This window comes from Cucurbitaria berberidis (genome assembly GCF_010015615.1).
Source record: "Cucurbitaria berberidis CBS 394.84 unplaced genomic scaffold K460scaffold_3, whole genome shotgun sequence".
NCBI lineage: Eukaryota > Fungi > Ascomycota > Dothideomycetes > Pleosporales > Cucurbitariaceae > Cucurbitaria > Cucurbitaria berberidis.
Window position 1 is genome coordinate 2,942,628 of NW_024468937.1, and position 22,777 is coordinate 2,965,404.

Below are 22,777 nucleotides of genomic sequence, written 5' to 3' on the forward strand. Positions count from 1 at the left end.
CACACTACCGCGTGCGTTGCCGTGGTGTTGGGGGAATTGGGAGAAGAGAGGTTACAAATATGTGGTACGGATAGTAGGATATGGGGTGGGTTGTGGAATGTGCAAATGTGCCTCAGGGCCTCCGCCGAACTCTCCGAATCAGATGGTAATGCGTAGTATTCTGGGCAACGGATTCGGACATAGTCTAGCTGGCGAGTAGTGGGCTAGATGCAAACAAGACGAGCGAGGCGTCGGGAGCCGGGTGGGAAGATGAGGATGATGACGATGCAGATACTGTATGTAATGCAAGATGCAGGCGCAAGTCCACTGCAACAAACCGCCCAATTCTCCTCTTATTTAATCCCATTTCCACCGGAACCACAATCTCAGAGTCATAGTCAGCTGCATCAGTCCGCCTAGCACCGCTACGTGGTTTCTTCTCATTGTCCCACCCCGAGCCCACTGTGGCCTCACTTACCGCCTTGATCCTAACCGCAGCCCAACCCACATGTGTCCATGCCGGAACCCACAGCAAAAAGAGCCTCGACGGGAGGCGCCATGCAGCCCAACGAGCCTGAGTGGGGATGGCCTCTGCCCAAACGAGCATAGCACGCCACGTATAGGCCCAAATTGCCATTGCTTATAGGACACACTCCTCTGGGTCGGGAACCTGGCCAGACTGACATGTTGCTGTGGGCGTTTTTCGGACTTTGTCGTAGCTTCCTTGTGCCGTTCTCGCTTCTTCTAGTTGCATGGTCTAAAGTGGGCTCTGGTGCGTTGGGCTCACCGGTGAACATGTATGTAGCGCTGTCGAGGCCCCTCGTCGTTTCATGGGATCCCCCAGCTTGTACCCATCATATATACATTGCCAAGGGGGTAAAAAGACTACACAACAAGCCATCTATCACGTGAACGCCTCAAACTGTCTGGGTATACGGAAGGAATACCCAAGTTTATATACAAAAAATACAGGCTAACTCACATCGCTGCTGTAGCCCAGTACTTCGACCAGGACGTTGGCGAACGTGCTGATACTCCACACCGCAACTAACCCCCACCCAATCGTCTTGTCCATCTTCCATCTTCTCATAGGCACTGCCACCAATAGTCCAGCCAAAGTAAAGAGAAGCGTGGCCCCCGATATCACCAACGTGGTGCTAACAGCAATATGATACGGTTTAAAACGCACCGGCTGATCAGGGTGTTTCTCATGCTTGTGCTCTCCCGTTGTAATCGTCATATAACACCCACTCAGCCCGATACCCAATAGTATGTTCAGCATCGGGCCCCCGAAACACGCTGAAAGCGCCATGATTGGGAACCCAAGGCGCGCAACAGTAATGTCTGCCACCAGATCGCCGAGAGAGTTTCCAACCGCAAAAATGGTAAGACCAAGGATGGCATCCGACATGTTGAGCACCACGCCAAGGGTGCGAAGAACGCCGACAACCTCATTGGCAATGGTGCTGATCCAGGCAATGGCCACGGCGAAGCCAAGAAAGCAAAGCAACGAGCGCCAGCGCGGTGGGCGGTCTGGTGTTGTGGTTATAAGAACAAAAGCAAGTACGCACAAAGACCCCACGAGCGAGTAGAGCGTGTGTCGCAGAAGTGTGCGGGGGTTATCAGGCTCGAGATTGGCCCAGAGGATAAGCACAATGAAGAAGGGGGCCGTAAAGATTTGGACGATTACGAGCCACCGGTTCCACTGCTTGGGTTCCGAGAGCGAGGGTATCGCAGGAAGTTGCTCTGGTGACTGGGCAATGGCATCTGCACTTGTGATGTACACTTCAGGTGGCTGACTGGCAGTGGTGCTCATAGATCCCCCATTGGGTGATCTTTTGTGAGCCGACGTGGCCTTCTTCGCCTTTGACAAGCTCATATCCGCCGAGCTTTCCGGTGGTAGCACAATCGAAATACTACGGCTGTGTGAGTCCATGCTACCATTGATAGGCGTTCGCGGCGATGGAAGACCAAAGTCCAAGGAAAGTTCTGCATGGCCTCCGTCATTATCGTCCTTTTGCTGTTCAACCACTGGCAATGTAATCGTCAGGAGGAACACGGGAAGACTGGCCACAACCCCCAGGACCTTGTCGAAGATGCTTTTGTCATGCCAATTAGTCAATGTCGGGAACAACGTCGACAGAAGGATATTCGGTGTTGGCAAAAGTCTAGATGGCCACCACCTCGGTGTCCTTGCCTGATTTTGGAACCCAAACGGATCTTTGGGGAACACAGACTCAGGTGATGCGCTGGGCGAGCGCGCATGGAGGCTTGGAGGTCTGGAAGAATGGGCCGACCAAGGGTATTCGTTAAAGGCTGGAAAGGGTATAGTAGGGGACATTGCATCAGGAACAGCGAGTTTCAGGCTTGGGGGTTGGGGTCGTTCACCAGGTTCCAGCACCGGTGACGAAAATGGGCTCGGTGATGCTGTGCCTTGGCGAACTGGTGTAACACCGTGCACCAGCCTGTTATACGACGGATGTCTGACTCTTGGTGGAGCTGGGCTTGTTGCTCGTGAGCTATGCTGAGAAGCCGGCGGGGACGTTCGTGTGGGGGGTACGTAACCGGGAGTCAATAGTCTACTGCGCTCATTGGGTGTTGCTGGCCCAAAAGTGATGTCTGGAACACCTTCTTGCAGTGTGCTCGGGTGAAGCCGGACATTGTCAATGTCGTTGGTTGAAACGGCCCTTGCTCGATTGCCCATGTTTTGTTGAATCTCCATGTTCGGCCTGATGACATGTGGCGAAGCATCCGATGAAATCGATGCCACGTCGAAAGGAGGTCGGGCAGCAGGATCGGATGGTCTCGATATGTTGTCTTGTTGCTGTGCTGTTGTGTATGTCGGGTCGTCCGAATATCGTCGTAAGCTGATAGGCATTGACTGAATGTTCCTAGACTTCTGTAGGGAAGAGAGCACAGCCCTAAACTCCAATGCTCCTACCAAGCTGGGCCGGATGGGCGTGTGGGTGTTTCGTCGAGACGTAATGTTTGGCCTACTAACGCGCATGTTGTTGGTCAACTCTCCCATCCACCGTTCGCGTTCTTCTTCGTTGTCATCTTCATCTATAGAGCCCCCTCCACCTGCGCGTTCAAGCGCTGAAAAGTCGTCCACGGATATGCCTCGACCCGGAGTTGTGCTACCTGCTGTTGTCTCCTCGTCGTGATACTCTGGTATTTCCTCCTCGTCGTCACCAGGAATTATGTACTGGCTCCTCATTGCGGCCGCCTTCAGTCTCCTGGCCTTCCTCTGATTGAGCCACCAGTGCCAAGCAACCACGAATGCGACGTAAAAGATGTAAAATGCGACCATGGTGATAGACTCCCATAAGTGAAGCTGGCCATCTGCAATGAACCCCATGCTGAATGCTGCGGCAATAAGGAAGAATGCAACATCTCGCACAAAGCTCCTACGTGCGACATTGAATGGGCGGATCAAGGCCATAGAGCCCGATACTACCGCTGTAATGAAGCATGCAGCGCCAATCAACTCACCAATAGCCAGACTCGCAGCATTCGTGCGGAATGCCGCAAAAGTAGAGAAGACGTCTGGACTACCATTTCCGAGCGCAAGCAGCGTAACGCCAGCCAGACTCTCGCTCATGCCCAACATGAGCGAAATGGTATTGAGGTTGACGCAGAAGAAGTCGCTCGCCGCAATTCCAATGGTGCTGAAGAGCATGCCGAGCCAGAGCGCCAATATCACGAATGCCACGGGTTTGGCATGCGGTAATCGGCAGTAGTAGAACGTCAGGTAGGAAATGACACCCGCTTCCTCGTCGGGGCAGTTGGCCAGCACAAAAGCGCATTGATCCGCCGCTTGATGGACCAGTCGACACTGGGCAAGGTAAGTATTCGTCTTCGCTGTGGGAAAATTTGCCATACCTCTTCGTCTAACATAGATACATCCCTCTTGCGCAGCGTATTCCCAGCAGAGAGGCTTCCTTTATGCGCCGGCCCTTTCGCCCATGCAAGCAACGAGATAAGAGTGATTGCAAGTATTGTGAGGGCGAAGGGCCGCGCCGAGTATCGAGGGCGTCGCCATTTCTGCGCGGTTTCCAGTATAGAGAGATCGTTCATCGTTACGGCATTTTCATGCACGAGTAGAGTGCAACCGGTGCGGTATCTCGTCCGCGTGTATAGAGAATGCGCCGGCAGTTATGTAGGGTTGCCGCGAGGGGTTGGTGCAACGCCAATGAGTCGGTACGGTCCACCGAGCTCTTGCGCGTATAAAATGATGCTTCGAGGGGCGATTCTGGCGGGATCCTGCGACGTGGTTGCGACGGCGGTGCGGTAAATGCGCGGCGGAGCGCGGAGCGTTTGACCGCACTAGTAGTCCTGCTTAGGACTACACAGGAGTAGATTGCGATAATGATGATATTGAATTCCAAAGGATTAGGGTCCTGCGCTGGAGCGCACCAGGTTCATAAACTACGCTCGCACGAACCTGGAAGCCTGGAGTCGAGCTTGCTGAAGCTTGCTGAAGCTTGCTTCGTCATTCACAATGCACCGCCACACTGATGTGGCGAGCGAGGGTCCGGGAGAAAGCGCAACCCAGCTCCGCGTGGCGTGCCTGCAGGTGCCCTGACGCGAACCACCACTCAACGTGTGTTGACAAACATTGCGACGACCACGCCAACGCCGAACAACAACCCACCACGATGCCGCGCACATCCAAATATAGCATTACGGCGTCGCCCCAGAGGACGCCCATCAAGTAGGACCAGCGATCCCACCTCTTTTATTGGGCTAATCGGGCGTAGAGTGCCGCTGAACGACGACCGACAAGAGAAGGCGAACCGCCGACATGCATTCCAAGAAGCCCAGCGCAACTCTCTGCGAGCATCTGCTACACCAGCCCGAAGACGCATATCCCTCGCGGCCGGACAGAACAGCCCACATACGCCGTCGCAAGACCAAGATGACATGCCCGAGGTCTCTGGAAGCGCCGTGACGCCCATGAAGCGCGTCATGCCTCTCCTAGCCAACTTCGAGGAGTGGATGAAGATGGCGACGGACAATGTATATATTTCGGCTTGGATTGTGGATATGAAGCTAATCCAAGGCAGAAAATCAACGCGAACAACTCCTGGAATTTTGCGCTTATCGACTATTTCCATGAAATGTCCCTACTGAAGGAGGGCGACGGTGTGAACTTTCAAAAGGCCAGCTGCACACTCGACGGCTGTGTGAAGATCTACACTAGTCGAGTCGATAGCGTTGCCAGTGATACCGGCAAACTACTCAGCGGTCTCGCAGAGAATGCCAGCAAGAAGCGCCGCGGGGATGCTGATGACGGAGAAGAGGGCGAGGATGATGACGGCGAAGAGGGAGAAGATGGCCAAAAGAAGCGCAAGAAGAGGGCTGCGCGGTCGGCCGAAGCTACACTCGCAACGTCTTTCTCGCAACTACAGAACAAGAAGATGGAATTGGAGTTCTCGGTAGACCCGTTGTTCAAAAAGGCGTCCGCTGACTTTGACGAGGGAGGTGCCAAGGGGCTGCTTCTCAATCACTTGGCTATCGACTCGAAAGGACGAATCGTCTTTGATAGCAGCGACGATGCGAACGACGCAACAGCAGCAGAGGAGTCGCGAGCCACCCCAATGCCTGAGGATCCCGCGCATGAGCAACGCGATGATGCTTCAGAACAACAACCATCAGATACAATCGAGATTGACATCTCCGGACTTGCGAAAAAGTATTTCCCAGACTTGTCTCACCTCGACGAGCAGGATGTGTGCCCTTCCATGAAGACATTCGATCTTGGGGACGTGAATGGGTCCATAGATCTCCCCTTTCTCAGGGGTCCAGAGGACGGGCGAGATGATGAGAACAAAGACGCAGAAGAGGAAGCAGGCAATCGTTCAGGCGTGTTTCTCGACGACGACAACCCAATGGGCTTTGATGATGACGATGATATCAACATGGGCGGGTTCGACCTTCCTCCCGAGACTGGTTTCGGTGAGGGTGGTGAAGTATGGGCTAGGGAAGCTATTCGAGATCCACAAATCCGTGTCCACACTATGGGACTCGGTCAGGGAGATGATGAGGCTGGTGAGGCTGGAGTTGGAGCTACAGGCAGCGAAAGTGCCCAATATGGTATTTCTATGACCCACGGTCGGGATCAAGAGCAAGAGAACATCTTGAGCTACTTCGACCAGGCCCTAAAGAAAAACTGGGCAGGGCCAGAGCATTGGCGCATTCAGCGAGTCAAGGATGTTGGAAAGACTACACCGACAACGAAGCGAAAGGAGAAGGAGCCCTTCGAGATCGATTTTGCGGCCCCTATGACCCAGAGTGCTGCAGACATGTTGTACATCCCCGCGACTTCGAACTCTACCATTTCATTACCTAAGGCGCAGTGGAAATCGAAGACACGGAATCTTCTACCTGATGATAAGCACTTCAACTCAAGACAGCTGTTGAGGCTTTTCTTGAAGCCGAAGTCGCGAATGGGTTCACGAAAAGAAGGCAAACGCGCACAGCCACAGCCTGAACAGCCAGTACAGGGCGAAGTTGATGAGGCCTATTGGGCTAATCAGCAAGACGCACTTGCTGAAGAAGACGGTGCCGTGCAAGGCAATTACGATGCCGACTTCTTCCAAGACGATCCTCTGCCGCTGCCTGGCGGGCCGATCGATGACGATGACGACTTCGCGGATGCCCGCGACCACTTTTCGCCACCGCCTCAAGAAGCACCAGAAGCAGTGCGGCCTATCGACGGCGCAGTACCCAGTTCGCAAGCCGATGCGTTCGGGGCGCAATTGGTCACACAAAGCAGGAGATTCCGGCCTGAGTACGTGCAATACGCCAGAGTAGCGAAGAAGGTCGATGTCAAGAGATTAAAAGACGAGCTGTGGAACAGTATCGGCTTCGAAGGGGTTAGTACAGCTATCAACTCCCGTCGTACACAACATCATTAAGCTAACAACGTTTCAGATCAATGCACCTCCGCCGCCAGACGCCGTCGGAGACCCATCAGCCAAAGCAGTAGACGGCTCACTCACTTTCACAGAAGTGGTCAACAATCTGCAAGCCGTGTATCCCAAGCAAGTCATGGCCGACATATCAACTAGCTACTGCTTCATCTGCGTGCTGCATTTAGCTAACGAGAAGGGCCTGATCATCAACAATCAGGAGAACTTTGAGAACCTTACTATTCGAAGGGACTTCACGGCGGATCTGGATATTGGCATTGATGCGTAGATGTGTTTGGATTGGGTATGATTTCTTGATACCATGTTGGCGTTTGGGGTCTATAATGTGCGGTGATGTGTATATGAGCTAGAATATTTGCATTGAGCATCGTTACTCTAAATTCTTAACGGTATTTTTTTTCCCGTCGAAGCCTGAGATGGGGTGTGGTGTTCACGGTGATGAGCTGCATCACAGAGTTGTTGAGGCATGTCTTACCGTCCGTCACGTAGTTTATGACATATCAAGAACTACTATTTTTACAAGTGTCCCGTACATCCTTGACCGCGAACTGCTTCTTGAGACTGGATTCCCCTTTTCTTAGTGACCTCATGAGCTCCATATGCGCCATTGAGATGGTCAATCTTATTGTCGCCGATGCTCCCGATGGCACTGCAAGCTTGAGTTGAGTAGCACACGTTACTGAATGAGTATATAAGTCGTATGTTCGTTTTTCTATGTATTAACTAGGCTTGATACTGTTAGCCCTTAATGACTGCCCACCGATTTGATGTCCTCGGTCCTCTAAGATGCGGAGTAGCCAAAAGAGCAGCATCTATTACTTTCCAGTACGGAGGGGTTGTTGGATTGGATGGATGACCCGCAGAATTCTTTTTCAAATTCTAGGTATCAAATGATGCGTATGGACGTGTTCGAAGTGGTAAGCCTCTTGCTGGTCGTAAGCTAGATTCAACTTGGTATCAATAGGCAGCAACTGTTACAAATCGAAAAGTTCTGGGTACTGTCGTACGAGCATGTGATTGCATAGCACGATAGATTGTAAAGAGCGTACGAAGTTGGATTCTTTCTATCTAAGGAGATAACATACAATGACAGAGGAAGATACAATGAAAGAAACACATGAGCGTAGCAAAGTCGACAGGATATAACGACCGGAGTGGGAAATGAAGTAATACCCGACATTGATCTGAAATTCCAACAGAAAGTGTACAGAGGCTACGACGAGGATCATTCCTGTTTGCTCTGGCACCTCACATCATTCCAAACAGAGGATCTGGGGAAGGCAGGCCAAATACTGAGAATCGTGCGACGGTGTTGACGAACTTCCTCCGGGATAGATGACGAATGTGTAAGTCGCCAATAGTCTTCACGCCCCTGACATGTGTCGGGACACGATGCATCAGAATGATCATCACAAATCGGTCCATGGAAGTGTTGCAGGAAGTAATGTGCGTAAAAGTCCTCATGGCGGGCGAAACGATTGTTCGTAGGGCAGATAGGACACATGACTTCAGCAGTGATGGAGTCATATCCGGCCTGTCTGAGTAGTCCAGCAAAGTTTGCCCTTCCTCTCGCATCGTGCTTTTCGAGAAGGTGGGCTTGTAGATCCTCGAGGCCGTACTGTTCGGACTGTGACCAATACGTACGTATTAGCCAAAACGTACATTTCGGAATGGGACATTTGCGCATCTCACGCAGCGAATAGAATACATCTCCGATGGGACCATTATTCCAGTCACTATAATGCAAGGCAAATACACCCCGGGGCAGTTCGACGCTGCAATCAGGTTTGTAGCACTTGAAGAGATCATCGTCGTGGTGACCCGCAATAACATGGGCTTTCAACTTGTCGGGTCGCGTGAAGGCTTGGGTTCCGGTTCTCTTGCAGCCTACCGCGAGGCAAGGATAGTCCGTCTTGCCTTCATGTTTCTTCATGTGTCGATTTAGTTCGGCTTGGCGTTTGAACGGTTTGGAAATACATCCTTTGACAGAACAAACGATTAGGTCATTCGGAGTGGGTGGATCGAGAACATTCTGCCCGAATGGCGCTGGAGCATGTAACCCTTTCGAAAGCGTTGACCTCATCAAGGAATCATTGGAAGGACGGGCCTCCATTGCCCAATTGGTATCCTTCAAAATTCTTGCCCTTTTGTTAGCTCATGTCTTTTTTTAAACTCACCTGTCACCTGGGGGCGCCTCAGCACCCTGGTCCCAGGCACTCCAATTGAAGTCGTCAAACTGGAGCCAAGGCTCACTCATGACCTCCTCATACTGCCGAGTCCAATCGACATCGGACAGCTCATCCTCGAAGGGTGCGTACTGCATATCGTGGTCGACGTAGTCGGACATGGTTGGCTGTTCGGAGACTTGGCGAAAAGGGCAACTGGAAGGCTGAAGCAGCTCGAGACAGGATTGGTCGGGTTGGTAGAATAGGGCAACGAGGCTGAGGCAGTCGGTGAGACGAAAACGGTAGTCGAAGGCGAGATTTGCGAAATGGGTGTACGGAAGATGGAGAAATGTTGAGAGAAGTGGGTGAAGGAGGGTCCTGGGGACAGCATACTTTTATGCCTTCTCGCGGGTTTGCCAAGCAAAAGGGCAACATGGACGCCCGATCCATCTTTCAAGCACGGGACTCCTGACTCTAGTTGTGGTAGCCATGCACCTTAAGTGGAGGTTGTGATAGCCTTGATCAAGTTTATCGTCTGATTAGCGCGCATTTCGTGCCCTTTTGCGTTGAGAAGTAGTCTGTCCCCCAGGCGCGATGAGTGATCATTTGTCACTTTGATCTACCAGTTACGCCTACGAACCTAGGTCGACATGAGAGAGTACCTTGAGGTCGAAGACTCGGATGTTGAAATGGTTTTGAGTAATCGAGCAAGGATCGTTGATGATCTTATCCTAGCCTGGCTCCCACCAGATGTCGAGGAAGGAGCACTCACAGGCCCAAGTCAGCCATGTGGTTGTTAGAACTTGGACCGATTTTTGAAATACAAAGAGAATTTGATTGAATAACTACTACACCAGTAGGGATGTGTCCCATGTGTCCTGACATCGAAAAGCAAGGATGATCTATACCATGTCACTAGTCAAGGAAATCTTAGAAGTCGTATTCTGAGGAAGTAGCTGGCACTGTACAAGATATAGAACACACACGCCTCCGCTGCTCGCTCCCTCCAACTCGCCCAAATGCAAAATCGTCCCACGCCTATTGATTGGTCTTGCCTGAGCTGTTTGGCTTGGGGATGTGGTCGAGGATGCTCTTTTGGGATGGCGGACTGTAGACAATCTTCCGTGTTTTAAGCGGTGCCCACTTGTATCTAGTGGGGTTGTTAGCTATAAAGTCGTATTTGCAGCGCAAGTCGCATTCTGCTTACCTCTTGACCCATACGCTGATAGCGAACAGTACGCTGGTAACAGCCAGCACCTTCCAGCCCATCTTCTTGCGGTCATCCATCTCCGGCTCAGCAGTCCAGTGCAAAAACTCGACAACATCCTTGGCCATCTGCGAGGTCGATGCCTTTGTTCCATCGTCGTATTCGACCAAATCGTCGTACAGCACACGGGCCATAGCAATACCAGTTCCGGGGAAGTAGGGGTTGAAGTTCAAGCCGTCCTGGATGACAGCACCGGCAGGTGGCTCCTCAGGGTAACCAGTCAACAAGCTGAAGATGTAGTCGCAGCCGCCGTGGCGGGCCTTGACCATGAGGGATAGATCTGGGGGCAGAGCACCGTTGTTGGCGGCACGAGCAGCCTCGTCGTTCTTGTAAGGAGCAGGCATGTAGTCAGACAGCTTTCCAGGACGCTTCTCGATTTCGCCTTCGTTGTTCGGCTCGGTATCGTACTCGGTCTCTTCGGCGAGGGCCTTGGCCTCATCGACGGTCATGAATTGACCAACGACGGTACGGTATGGCACACGGGAGATGGAGTGGCAGGATGCGCAGACTTCTCGGTAGACCTGGAAGCCACGGCGAAGTCTGTGATGTTAGGTTAGATGTGACCTGTACGCGCTAGGGCCAGGTGCACTTACGCCCCATGATCGAATGTCTTATGCCACTTGGTGTGCTCCCATGGATACTGAGTCGGATGCAGACTGTAATTCGAGATGTCAGCTTTTTGTTGCCGCCAATTGTTCCAAGCGAGATATCTCCTCAGCCGAACAAGCACCGGACGTCACTTACCCTTCTTCCGCAGGAGTCATCGCATCGACGTTGCGGCCGTAGAGGTGCCAGTACCAGGCAATGGATCCGACTGCGAAAACGGTGGCGCCAGCTGGGAGGGCATTGTTCTTCCACGCGGAGCCAGCTCCCTCGGCAGAGGAGGTGGACGTCGAGGCAGAGCGCTGTATCATCCAATTCGTCAGCCATCAATTCAATTGGAGCAGGAGAGCCTCTCGGCTACATGGCGATGCCACAGATGGCATCGTTGACGCTCGCGGGGGCTGTCGGCTGGGATGGGGACATGCGGGAGTCGTACCGAAGCTGTTTTGCTGGCAGCATTGCGAGCTGCCGCGCCGGCCGAGCGCGCTGTGCGCAGTGCTGATCGAGCCAACATGGTGATGTGAAGCCGGCTCGGAGCAAGGAGGGAGAGGGTCAATGGGTCGTTTGGCGGTGGTGATGTTGGTGGCAGTTGCCCGATCGCGAGAAGGAAACTTGAAAAGCGCTTGGCAAGCTCTAACCGCAATCACGATAAGTGTGATTGGCTGACAGCCAAACCTCGCTCAAATGCATCCTGCCCCGACTTTCTGTGTGGTCAACTTCCTCAAATTTTGAGAGTTTATTGTAAGAGCGGAAGATGAAGATGAGACTCGATTTCTTCTTGTCAGGACTCACATTGGATTCCGGGCGATAGCTACTGAGGAAAGTTTACAGATTGCTAGCGCCGCATGCATCTGCAGCACGATGTGACGCCTCGCCTCAATTCAAGCGGGCAACATGCACATGATATCTTTCTTAATTCCTGTTGATCTGTTCTAATGCGAGTAGAGGGAGATGTTGATACTGGCTTCCTTTTCTCGAAGTCCTGCACAGCGCCGAGCCTTCCATCCTTCCTTACCAATTGCATCATCTTACGTCTAGATGTATCCTGCTGTCTATAGAGACTGTTGATTCCCATGGGTACCGCTTCGAGGAGCATCAGACCGTGGACGCATGCGACTGCGATGAGCAATCAACGTGATACAGGGTTGATCGCCGTGAAAGACATGCACATGACATGCGTCGATCTAGGTCTGGACGAAGTCTGCACATGCTGTGCACCCGTCAAAGAGTGACAGATTAAAGTATGGTGGGGAAAAGCTATGCTGCTTTCATCAGTTCTGTAAGCGACCTCAATATGTCAGACATTCTAAGTACTCCGACTATGTTCAGGCGTATCTCCCTTCAGACCCACTGTCCAGTATCTGAGAAGTACGAGAGCACGGCATCGAGGGGTGGAAAGGTAGATCAAAGATGACCCTGGAGGTTGCACAACAGTCCTGAGCTGAACTCGTGGGGTTGGTATCAACCTGCGCATGTGAGTGCGACAATAGCCCTATGCAAGGAAATGTCATAAGCACTCTGCCCTCCCGACCTTAATCCGACTCCACCAGGGATGTGATCAGTGGCATCGACCGCAGCCCTAGGAAACGCAATTTCTGATGGTCACGTTGACCCTGGCCGCGGTCTACCGTCTGCTGACACAGTACATTGCATCTACAGGACGAGGCCTGGAGTAATGGCACTACGACCGTGACATAGCTGGCTCCGATTATGATGTAGCACTACTTCTATACCCATCCACTCATGCAGGAATTGCGGAAAGGCTCAAACGAGTGCTGAGGTTTTGTCTGGCAAGGACTGACGAGTCGCCAGAACACACAGCGCCTCTGCAGAGGGAGAGCGCTGGGAGGACTTCTTGCGGTGTTTGAGAAGAAGAGGGCTCGGAGCAGCTGCAGAGGTTTTGTTAGCGAGGCAGACTAGCGTGGTGCACCTTGCATCCGTGCCAAGCATGATGGATGCAGGTCACTCCTTCATTTCCAGACTCTCTTTGACCAATTGAAAGGGGCGTTTACACCGCACAAAGACGAGTAGATGCACTGCTTCAGGCAGAATGGCTGGCGCAAAGCAGACGATGCTGCCATTGGGGTCCGGCGTCTCCTTTCTAGGCCTACCGCCATCACCGCTGCTGCTTCCCGCAGTCGGCGGCTGGACCTGCACCCTCGCCGGCACCTTTTGCACACCGTGAAGAGCCCCACGACGACGTCTATTTACCCCGCCGTGCAAGCTCAACTCCGAAACACCACCCCTCGACGCGCGCCTACATCCTCCCGACATACTGCACTGGTTCCAATTAGACATTGTTCGCATAGAAGAAACATGTGCAAACATTTCGGCGCAGAGGGACATTCATCCATCGACATTACAAAGGGTCGAGAGATTCTGCCGGCCAATGTCAAGCCTGTCCACTATGATTTGACTCTCGAGCCCGACTTTGAGAAGTTTACCTACGATGGCACCGTCGTCATTGAGTATGCAAAAGAGCAGGCACTCGCTAGAAACGCTCGCTGACCCTCCCCCAGCTTAGACGTCGTCGACGACACCACCTCGATATCGCTAAACACAAACGAGCTCAAGATACACTCGACCAGAGTTACTGCAGGCGAGCACGTAATCTCCGAGTCGCCCACCGTTTCCCACGATGAAGATGCACAAACCACCAAGGTCAGCTTCGACCAGACAATCCCCGGCGGAAGCAAGGCGAAGCTCACCATGACCTTCTCCGGAATCCTGAACGACAACATGGCTGGCTTCTACCGCTCCTCGTTCAAGGCCGAGGACGGATCTACCACATACATGGCTACAACGCAGATGGAGCCTACCGATGCGAGGCGAGCATTCCCGTGCTTCGATGAGCCTGCGTTGAAGGCAAAATTCACCGTAACACTCGTCGCGGACGAGAAGATGACGTGCTTGAGCAACATGGACGTGGCCTCAGAGAAGAAGGTGGATTCAAAGGTCGCGGGCGGAAAGAGAAAGGCTGTCACGTTCAACCCAACTCCGCTCATGTCGACATATCTCTTGGCGTTCATTATTGGCGAGCTCAACTACATCGAGACGAACAACTTCCGCGTACCCGTGCGCGTGTATGCGCCGAAAGATAGGGACATTGAGCACGGTCGATTTTCGCTCGAGCTCGCCGCAAAGACCTTGGAGTTCTACGAGAAGACCTTCAACAGCCCTTTCCCACTGCCAAAGATGGACATGATTGCCATTCCCGACTTCAGCGCCGGCGCCATGGAGAACTGGGGTCTTGTCACGTATCGTGTCGTGGACGTGCTCATTGACGAGAAGGTCAGTGGTGCAGCTGTCAAGCAGCGGGTAGCCGAGACTGTGCAACACGAACTCGCACATCAGTGGTTCGGCAATCTCGTTACCATGGACTTCTGGGACGGTCTGTGGCTAAACGAGGGATTTGCGACATGGATGTCATGGTACTCTTGCAACGTCTTCTATCCCGACTGGAAGGTCTGGGAAGGCTACGTTACAGACAATCTTGCCGGTGCTCTTTCGCTCGACTCCCTGCGCAGCAGTCACCCCATCGAGGTTCCAGTCAAGCGCGCTGATGAGATCAACCAAATCTTCGATGCCATTTCGTACTCGAAGGGCTCCAGTATCATCCGCATGATCTCAAAGTACATTGGTGAAGACATCTTCATGGAGGGTATCCGAAGATATCTCAAGAAGCACGCCTATGGCAACACAGAGACCGGCGATCTTTGGGCCGCTCTCGCTGATGCTAGTGGCAAGGATGTCGGCAAAGTCATGGACATTTGGACGAAGAAGGTCGGCTTCCCTGTGGTCACTGTTACCGAAGGCACCGACTCTATCCACCTCAAGCAAAACCGCTTCCTTCGCACAGCCGATGTCAAGCCGGAAGAGGATCAGACGCTATATCCCGTATTTCTCGGACTACGAACAAAGGAGGGCGTCAACGAGGACCTGACGCTCTTTGACCGGGAGGCAGACTTCAAGCTTAAAGACTTGGACTTTTTCAAGCTCAACGCAGATCATTCTGGCCTTTATCGGACATCGTATTCGCCGGAGCGGTTAAGGAAGCTTGGTGTTGCTGCGAAGGATGGACTCCTCACCGTAGAAGATAGGGCTGGCATGATTGCCGATGCCGGATCCTTGGCTGCCTCTGGCTACCAGAAGACGTCTGGCATTCTCTCGCTTCTTGACAGCTTCAAGGACGAGTCGGAGTTTGTGGTTTGGCAGGAAATTACCGGTCGCATCGGCTCTCTTCGCGGTGCATGGATGTTCGAGGATCAGAAAGTTAGGGATGCTCTCAAGAAGTTCCAGCTCGAGCTTGGTGCAGACAAGGCACATGAGCTGGGATGGACCTTTGGTGAGGATGATGGGCATATCGAGCAACAGTTCAAGGGCTTGATGTTCGGCGCCGCCGGAATTGCTGGTGACGAGAAGATCACCAAGGCATCTTTCGATATGTTTGAGAAGTTCAAGGCTGGAGACAAGTTGGCCATCCACCCTAACATTCGCGGCAGCGTATACGCCATCGTTCTGGCCAACGGGGGCAAGGAAGAAGTAAGCCAAGCCCCAAATTATGCATGGAACTACAGCTGACCACTTGCAGTACGATGTCATTGTCGACGAAGCCCTCCACGCCGCTACAAGCGATGAACGCAACTCTGCTCTCCGCTCGCTCGGCCGTGCCAAATCTCCCGAACTCATCCAACGCACCCTCGACTTTGCTCTTAGCAAGGACGTCAAGGGTCAGGACATCTACCTGCCCATCTCAGCATTGCGGTCACATCCGGAGGGCTGCTTCGCGCTCTGGAAGTGGGTCAAGGATAACTGGGAGGAACTCGAGAGGAGGCTGCCTCCTAGCTTGAGCATGCTGAGCTCCGTTGTTTCCATCACCACATCCAGCTTTACCCACCGTGATCACATCAAGGACATCGAGGCTTTCTTCAAGGACAAGAGTACAAAGGGCTTCGATATGTCGCTTTCTCAGAGCATCGATGCCATCAGCGCCAAAGCTGCCTGGCTCGAGCGAGATTCTGAAGATGTCAAGACTTGGCTTCAGGAGCACAAGTACTTGCAGTAGGGATATGCAGAAGATGTCATCGCATGGGATGATAGACTACCTGAGTTTAATGAGGCTTCACTTTGTAAAAGACTACAAGCATTATACGCATAGATATGTGTAAGATAGAGACATAAGCATTTACCTGCAAGCAAAATAACTTGTATGCAGTCAATCTATGAACCCAAATACTCTCAAAGCGCTTTCGTGCATTAATTGTGCCTACACATTTCCAAATTAGATTGCCCGTATGGGCTATCGATAAGACATCTACAGTGGCCTGGGATACTTGCACCAGCATTTTAATTGTCCAAATGCTCGGCCGTATTAGAAGCAACTCTAAAAGGGTTCAGTCTGCTAGTTCTGATTACATGCAACGAATTCCAAGTTATGACACAACAGTGCAGTAAGGGAGCAAGGGTCGCAATGGCAATACGAAAGGGCCAATGCTTGGTGGAGCCGCAACGTCAGCGCGCCAGGCCGCCAAACATGTGAGAATCGTCAGTTAAGCCACGGTTCAGGCTTTGCACACAAAGATATTGAGGCTATGTGGCACTCAATCGTAGCGTCTCTTCCGCATGCTTCCGCACAACACTCCTCCCTCTGCTTTCGCTGCAATTGACTTCGCTCGTTCGACCGCGACATTCCCAGCTCTCAACAAATGCGACACGTCCGCCCATGCGCGATTCCTCGAGTAGACGGTTGTAATTCAAGTCCCCGGAGTCATTAAAAAAGAAAAACTGTTTCAGCAAGAGCTAGGATAGCACATCATGTTGCACGACGCAGAACCACCAGACCCGCAAGCCGATGCGCCTTCGCTTGCAGACGTCGAAGCCCTCGAGCTATTCCGCCGCTCACCACACCCGTACCTCCGCCACAAAGACGAGATCAGGAGACCGTCACCAGACCGATTAAGCGCCTCTGGGCCACGATCACGAACCCGCCTTCGACCCTCCGATCGCACAATATCCGACGTAGATGGAAGGAAGCGTAGGAGAGCCTCGCAATCACCAAGCGAGAGTGGCACCGAGGCGGATGACGAAGGGTACAACTTCATAAAAGCGCTTCCTGCTCCTCCTTTACGACCGCATAAGGGTCTTCGCGACACACGGGGGTCGGGGAAGGAGGAATGGGCCAGTCCGCTTCTTACCCCTACACAAATCGACGACGAAGGGCGGAAGTTGTTGGAGGGCTACTTCAATGACATCAAGAAGGGCCCGCGAAGAGGCGAAGCATCCTTGACAGATGATGAGGCAACAGCAGCGAGGCAAAAGTATCACAAGAGGCGGCGGAATGAACTTGTTCGGAGAACAACAGAGACGGCATTGTTAGCCGGCACCAGCGTCCTTGCAGTTCAAGGATGTGGCTGCTGGGGCCAATTGCTGGACTGGCACAGAGGTGTGTGCTTGAGTGTGGATGTAGACAATTTGGACAATGCTAATGTGTACTTAGTTGAACTAGTGACCCACGCTGCGGTCATAATTGGCGCATTATGTCTATATCCACTCCGGCTACTTCACTACTCCAGAAAAGAAAACTCAAAGCTCATATTACGGCGTCGAATACACCTACCCGCAGCTTTTGATCCGGCCACAATACTGTACCCCCCAATAATACCCGTCCTAATCTCGATATCTCTGTTCGCTTCCTTTCCAAAACTATTGCTACCAAATATCCTTCTTGGACTCGCCGCATTACCGCCCCGAATTATACCATTCAGAAATGCAACGCTGGGGTACTCAAATATCCATTGGCTTGTGTCTATCTTACCACTAATTGCCGCCGAAAATACCGACTTTCCATCCAATGTACTTGCCCTAAAGCCGTACAAGCTAAAACATCCTCCGCCAGACGAGGGCTTAGATCCTGAGCTTCTAGTCACTCTCTTTTCACTTCATCAGGCTTTGCTTCCCCCGTTGTACTACCTTACGACTACGAGTCTGCTACCTGCAGAGCTCCATCTACTTTCCATTGGGCTCATCAATATACTGCTATTCTCCGACTCTCCACAAGCCAGTGTTCTCAAGACCTTAATGTGGATCGGAGGATTAGGCGTCTTCTTACTCTGCGGAAAGGTCCTCAAGTGGGGTGTAGCACTTGCCCGAATACCACGTTGGAGGCTCAGGCGGGTCGGACAGGTCATCAAAGCACGACAGTCGTTCTTGCAAATTCTTAACGAGGGGTTGAGGCCGAAACAGACCCAGACGGCCGCTAGAGCGGACGTTACGGATAGCGACGCGGATGAGGACGAGCCGTTCCTTCAGAACCCACTGCAGAAGACAAAAAGTCTCAAAGTGAATATTATGGATACCATGCGGAAGAGCAATCTACAGGCAAATGGACACGAACCACAATCGGCCGTTGAGGCGAAGAGACCGGGCTTTGAAGAATCGGACGGTCGGGTGGAGGAGCTAAACAGCTTCCGGATCAAACGGAGGAATACACTTCCTCTTCCTGCAGCCGAAGACCACCGCAATACGCCACGAAAACGTTCAAGGTCCATCGCGCAGGCATACCTTTCGCTGACTCCTACACAAGCAACCATGAGGAAATGGCTCTACGCCGGGTATTTCTATCTCATAGTTGTCATCATTATCCTTGGGCCGATCCGCTATACCATTAGCAAGTCTGCTCTACATGAGCATGAACCATTCGGATGGGCGATAAGCTACCTGTTCGGCAATATACCGAGGGTACGATGGGAGGTCATTAACTGGAATTTGGACTGGTGGATCCCACTTCCCCCGATGCTTGACCTTCAGAACCTCGCCGGAATATCCGAGAACCTATCGCGTGCTGAACATGTACGTCACATCGTATTCGGCGAAGCAAACACGCGCCTTCTATTGTGCGTATACTGCGCTGCTACCATTGTTGTGGGCCTGATATCGGTCTTCTCCCTTTCTGCCGTCGTGGAAGTCGACACACGCAGAAAGGTCTTCCACGGCACCATGGTTGCTATGCTACTCCCGACTATCTTCATCGACCCTTGCTTCGTCGCTTTAGCGCTCGCTCTTGTTCTTGCCATCTTCATTCTTCTAGATCTTATCCGCGCATCGCAACTCCCACCCCTCTCCAAACCCATTGCCAAATTCCTCACGCCATACGTTGACGGCCGTGATCTCAGAGGCCCAGTTGTCGTATCGCACATCTTCCTCCTCATCGGCTGCGCTATCCCTTTATGGCTTTCGCTTGCGAGCGTCGAACGGACGGGCGACGAGCCATGGCAAGGCTGGGAAGCCAAATCACGAGATGTCAGTATGATTGCGGGGGTTATCTGCGTGGGCATGGGCGACGCAGCAGCGTCCTTGATCGGTCGGCGATACGGGAGGAGAAAGTGGCCCTGGGCCGGCGGGAAGTCGCTTGAGGGCTCCCTCGCCTTTGCCGTTGCAGTCACGATAGGTCTCGTCTTCGGCAGAGTATGGCTTCATCTAGGATGGAGCAGCCATGATGTTGCACCAAAGACTGCAGGTGAGTGGCTCAGGGGCGCAGTCGTTACCACGGCCAAGGCGGCTCTGTGTGCAGTGGGCGCAAGCCTCAACGAGGCGGTGCTCACAGGCGGCAATGATAATGTGATCGTCCCAGTCATACTATGGGTGCTGGTGAGAGGTGTCAGGCTCTAGGCAGTGCGATTCAGCCGCATCAGGTGGTACGCAGGTACGGCGTTCAGGTGTACATGGGTCTTAAATGGTCATTTGGTCATTTAGAACAGTAGCGCGGCGCTCTCTTGCAATTCTGAGACCTTCTTTGAGAGCTTTCCGGAGAATTCGGCGTTCTGGGACGTGGTTTTAGAACTGGGCGGTAGAAATCAAAAGCGGTGGTTGGGTTGTTGTCTTCCTGTGGGAATTGAGGGCTTGCGATGCTTGTATGACAGACTAGGCGTGGGAGAGATTCACGTGGACGTCCAGGGTCGCAATACGCTTAGTCATACCTCGAAACTGTCTAAACAGCACATATATACTCTCCCATTACAGTCGCCTCACGCCATGTCGCAAGCTAGATTATTGAAGGTCAAATTAGAGCTTCAACATCAGGCTGCCTAGACCCTCTATTAGGAGTGAAAACTCGCATATCAGGTTACTCCGGCCCTCTGGTTGGAGCAAAGACGGCAGGGATGCGACCTAGTGGTGGCCCAGTACAGCATGAACGCTGAGTGAAGTTCAGCCTTGCTCCGCCACCATTTCAGCTGTCAGCTCGACTTCGTGGACTGAAGCGCAGCCTGCCCACTTGTCCTATCGTCAACTCTCTAGACCTTGATCTTTACTTGCGACATATTCTATCTCAGCTTTCACCTCTTGCAGTTACCTCATCAGCGAATGCTACAGACCGCGTCACGTAATCGAACGAGCGAGCGAGCGAACCAACGAACTGTCTCCCCTGATGTGAATGAGGGGTAGAGCCCAACCACCCAGCAATGCGGCTTCTTAAAATTGAAGACGATGGCAAACTCAGCCTCACGAAGGACTTGATTGGCGACGACGACATCGTTCCTGCTTACGCTATTCTTTCGCACACCTGGCAGGAAGATCAAGAGGTGACGTTTGACGACTTTATAAACGATGCCGGAAAGAGCAAAACAGGCTATGATAAGCTTCGGTTCTGTGCACAACAAGCCGAGCGAGATGGGCTGCGTTACTTTTGGGTGGACACTTGCTGCATCAATAAGGTGAATGCCGTCGAACTTCAGGATGCCATTAACTCCATGTTTCGGTGGTATCGAGACGCAACCAGGTGTTATGTCTTTCTATCTGATGTATCCGCAACCAAACGAGAGGCAAACAGTGCATCTTTTATCTTCACTTGGGAACCGGCATTTCGGCGTAGTCGATGGTTCACTCGGGGCTGGACTCTCCAGGAACTGCTTGCTCCACGTAATGTGACATTCTTCTCTCGAGAAGGCAAGCAGCTAGGCGACAGAGAAAAGTTGAAACAGCTGATCAACGAGATTACTGGTATGCCTATCCCTGCCGTTTTGGGGGTTTCCTTGGATGATTTCAGCGTTGATGAACGACTATCTTGGACGGAAAGACGCAACACCACGCGTAAAGAAGACAAGGCATACTCGTTGCTGGGTATATTCGGTATTTACCTGCCTCTTATCTATGGTGAAGGACAGGAAAACGCATTTCGCCGGCTCCGAAAGGGGATTGAAGAGCATCTGGCGGAATCCTCCCAACAACGACCACCGCCTCCGTTGACAGATGGAGTACACAAATCTGCACACAAGACATCATACTACATTCCGTTCCCCAAGAATCGATACTTCGTTGGAAGGACAAATGAACTCGACGTGCTCAAGCAGTCGCTGCTGGAGGGTCAAGATTGCCAAAAGATGTCAATCGTGGGCCTCGGCGGGACGGGCAAGACACAAATCGCTTTGCAAATCGCTTACATGTTCAAGGAGACGTTGTCGGGGTGCTCGATCTTCTGGATGCCTGCAGTGAGCATGGAGACCTTCGAGCAGGCGTGTAAGGAGATTGCAGTATCTCTGCACCTAGTTCAGGCGGGCGATGGAGACGAGGACGCGAAAGAGCTTGTGAAGGAGCACCTGAGCGCAGAGCAGGCAGGACGATGGTTGCTAGTGCTCGATAACGCAGACGACCGAGATATTGTATTCGGGACTGGGCAATCGAGAGGCATCGTCGACTACTTACCAGAGAGCGAGAGAGGTACGACCTTGTTCACCACGCGTACTCAGGGGGTAGCGGTATCGCTGACACGCGGCGACGTCCTGGAGTTAGGGTCTATGACCCTACCAGATGCAACCCACTTTCTGGAAAAATCGCTGATCAAAAAGGACCTTATTTGCGACACTGCAGCCACAACAGAGCTGCTGGGCGAGCTAACATGCCTGCCTCTAGCCATCGCGCAGGCAGCCGCCTACTTGAACTTGAACAGAACCTCCATCACGAAGTACTTGCGGCTGCTTAAGAGCACAGAACAGGACACAGTCGGCCTGATGAGCAAAGAGTTCCGCGATAATACACGCTACAGAGGTTCGGCGAATGCAGTGGCTACGACGTGGATCGTATCCTTTACCCAGCTTCGAGAGCGCGACACGGAAGCGGCTAAACTTCTGGAGTTCATGTCATGCATCGAGTGGAAGGCGATACCGCGATCGTTGCTGCCGACGGTTCGACCAAAAGAGCGAATGGACGAGGCCATCGGCACGCTCTGTGGGTACTCTTTTGTGTCGAGACGGGAGGACGACAGCCTCGAGGGGGCCGAGGGAGAGGAGGAGTGGTATGACTTGCACCGACTCGTACATCTTGCGACCAGAATTTGGACAAACAAACATGGCGATGCTGCAGGTGTGACGGGAGAAGTAATCAAACATGTTGCTAAAGTTTTCCCGCACGGCGCCTGGGCCAATCGGGCGGTGTGGAGAGCGTATATGCCGCACGCATTGCGACTGCTGGACACAAAACAGGGGAGTAATGTCAAAGAGAAGGCTGAGTTGATTTGCCGGGTGGGACGGTGCCTGACGACTGACGGCAGAATTGGAGAGGCAGTGAAGTGGCTGGAGGAGAGCTGCAGTTTAAGAAGCGAGTTGGATGAGGACGACCCGTATCGACTAAAATCGCAGCACGCACTCGCAAGCGCATATGAAGCGGATGGGCAGGTTAAGAAGGCAATAACAATACTAGAGATTGTCGTTGCAGTTAAGGAGAAGGTGCTAGATAAGGAGAATCCAAATCTACTAGCGTCGCAGCACGAGCTCGCAAGCGCATATGAAGCAGATGGGCAGGTTAAGAAGGCAATAACAATACTAGAGCATGTCGTT

General features: G+C 52.5%; 7 protein-coding genes across 7 annotated transcripts in view; 4 read left to right on the top strand and 3 right to left on the bottom strand.

The window, feature by feature from the left end:
- Window positions 1-952: 952 nt before the first annotated feature.
- On the bottom strand, window positions 953-4,056 carry K460DRAFT_281930 (sodium/calcium exchanger protein-like protein; the record flags this gene model as incomplete). The annotated part of the gene is made up of 2 exons (XM_040928535.1): window positions 953-3,814; window positions 3,862-4,056. 2 exons carry the CDS (start codon window positions 4,054-4,056, stop codon window positions 953-955), a joined length of 3,057 nt encoding a protein of 1,018 aa, XP_040788114.1.
- Window positions 4,057-4,576: 520 nt separating this feature from the next.
- Window positions 4,577-7,444, top strand: K460DRAFT_416799 (barren). Its single transcript, XM_040937834.1, has 4 exons — window positions 4,577-4,693; window positions 4,740-4,998; window positions 5,046-6,857; window positions 6,916-7,444. The coding sequence occupies exons 1-4, from the start codon at window positions 4,638-4,640 to the stop codon at window positions 7,180-7,182; spliced, it is 2,394 nt and encodes a 797-aa protein (XP_040788115.1). The 5' UTR covers window positions 4,577-4,637; the 3' UTR covers window positions 7,183-7,444.
- A 512-nt stretch (window positions 7,445-7,956) lies between these two features.
- K460DRAFT_366419 (uncharacterized protein) lies at window positions 7,957-9,466 on the bottom strand. The gene has a single exon (XM_040933366.1). It carries the CDS (start codon window positions 9,025-9,027, stop codon window positions 8,140-8,142), a length of 888 nt encoding a protein of 295 aa, XP_040788116.1. The 5' UTR covers window positions 9,028-9,466; the 3' UTR covers window positions 7,957-8,139.
- A 579-nt stretch (window positions 9,467-10,045) lies between these two features.
- Window positions 10,046-11,523, bottom strand: K460DRAFT_366420 (cytochrome c1, mitochondrial precursor). The gene is made up of 5 exons (XM_040933367.1): window positions 11,386-11,523; window positions 11,091-11,251; window positions 10,940-11,002; window positions 10,287-10,886; window positions 10,046-10,229 (listed from the first exon to the last, which is right to left on the bottom strand). The coding sequence occupies exons 1-5, from the start codon at window positions 11,461-11,463 to the stop codon at window positions 10,118-10,120; spliced, it is 1,014 nt and encodes a 337-aa protein (XP_040788117.1). The 5' UTR covers window positions 11,464-11,523; the 3' UTR covers window positions 10,046-10,117.
- A 1,742-nt stretch (window positions 11,524-13,265) lies between these two features.
- On the top strand, window positions 13,266-16,014 carry K460DRAFT_355365 (uncharacterized protein; the record flags this gene model as incomplete). Its single annotated transcript, XM_040931876.1, has 3 exons — window positions 13,266-13,417; window positions 13,469-15,491; window positions 15,541-16,014. The coding sequence occupies 3 exons, from the start codon at window positions 13,266-13,268 to the stop codon at window positions 16,012-16,014; spliced, it is 2,649 nt and encodes an 882-aa protein (XP_040788118.1).
- Window positions 16,015-16,763: 749 nt separating this feature from the next.
- On the top strand, window positions 16,764-19,616 carry K460DRAFT_405810 (uncharacterized protein; the record flags this gene model as incomplete). Its single annotated transcript, XM_040936885.1, has 2 exons — window positions 16,764-17,391; window positions 17,446-19,616. The coding sequence occupies 2 exons, from the start codon at window positions 16,764-16,766 to the stop codon at window positions 19,614-19,616; spliced, it is 2,799 nt and encodes a 932-aa protein (XP_040788119.1).
- A 791-nt stretch (window positions 19,617-20,407) lies between these two features.
- K460DRAFT_376960 (HET-domain-containing protein) overlaps window positions 20,408-22,777 on the top strand; it is a gene marked incomplete at both ends in the record, with an annotated part of 3,088 nt that continues 718 nt past the window's right edge. Inside the window, one exon of the mRNA XM_040934935.1 lies at window positions 20,408-22,741. Coding sequence (XP_040788120.1) covers window positions 20,408-22,741 — 2,334 coding nt within the window. The remainder of the gene's footprint in view (window positions 22,742-22,777) is intronic.

Bases quoted from the DNA above. Each gene is read 5' to 3' on its own strand.
- K460DRAFT_366420 (XM_040933367.1), bottom strand. From the start codon at position 11,463: ATGTTGGCTCGATCAGCACTGCGCACAGCGCGCTCGGCCGGCGCGGCA. The intron at 11,252-11,385 runs GTACGACTCCCG...TGGATGATACAG, and splicing joins CTGCCAGCAAAACAGCTTCG to CGCTCTGCCTCGACGTCCAC. The intron at 11,003-11,090 runs GTAAGTGACGTC...CTCGAATTACAG, and splicing joins ATGACTCCTGCGGAAGAAGG to TCTGCATCCGACTCAGTATC.
- K460DRAFT_416799 (XM_040937834.1), top strand. From the start codon at position 4,638: ATGCCGCGCACATCCAAATATAGCATTACGGCGTCGCCCCAGAGGACG. The intron at 4,694-4,739 runs GTAGGACCAGCG...AATCGGGCGTAG, and splicing joins CCCCAGAGGACGCCCATCAA to AGTGCCGCTGAACGACGACC. The intron at 4,999-5,045 runs GTATATATTTCG...AATCCAAGGCAG, and splicing joins TGAAGATGGCGACGGACAAT to AAAATCAACGCGAACAACTC.
- K460DRAFT_366419 (XM_040933366.1), bottom strand. From the start codon at position 9,027: ATGGAGGCCCGTCCTTCCAATGATTCCTTGATGAGGTCAACGCTTTCG.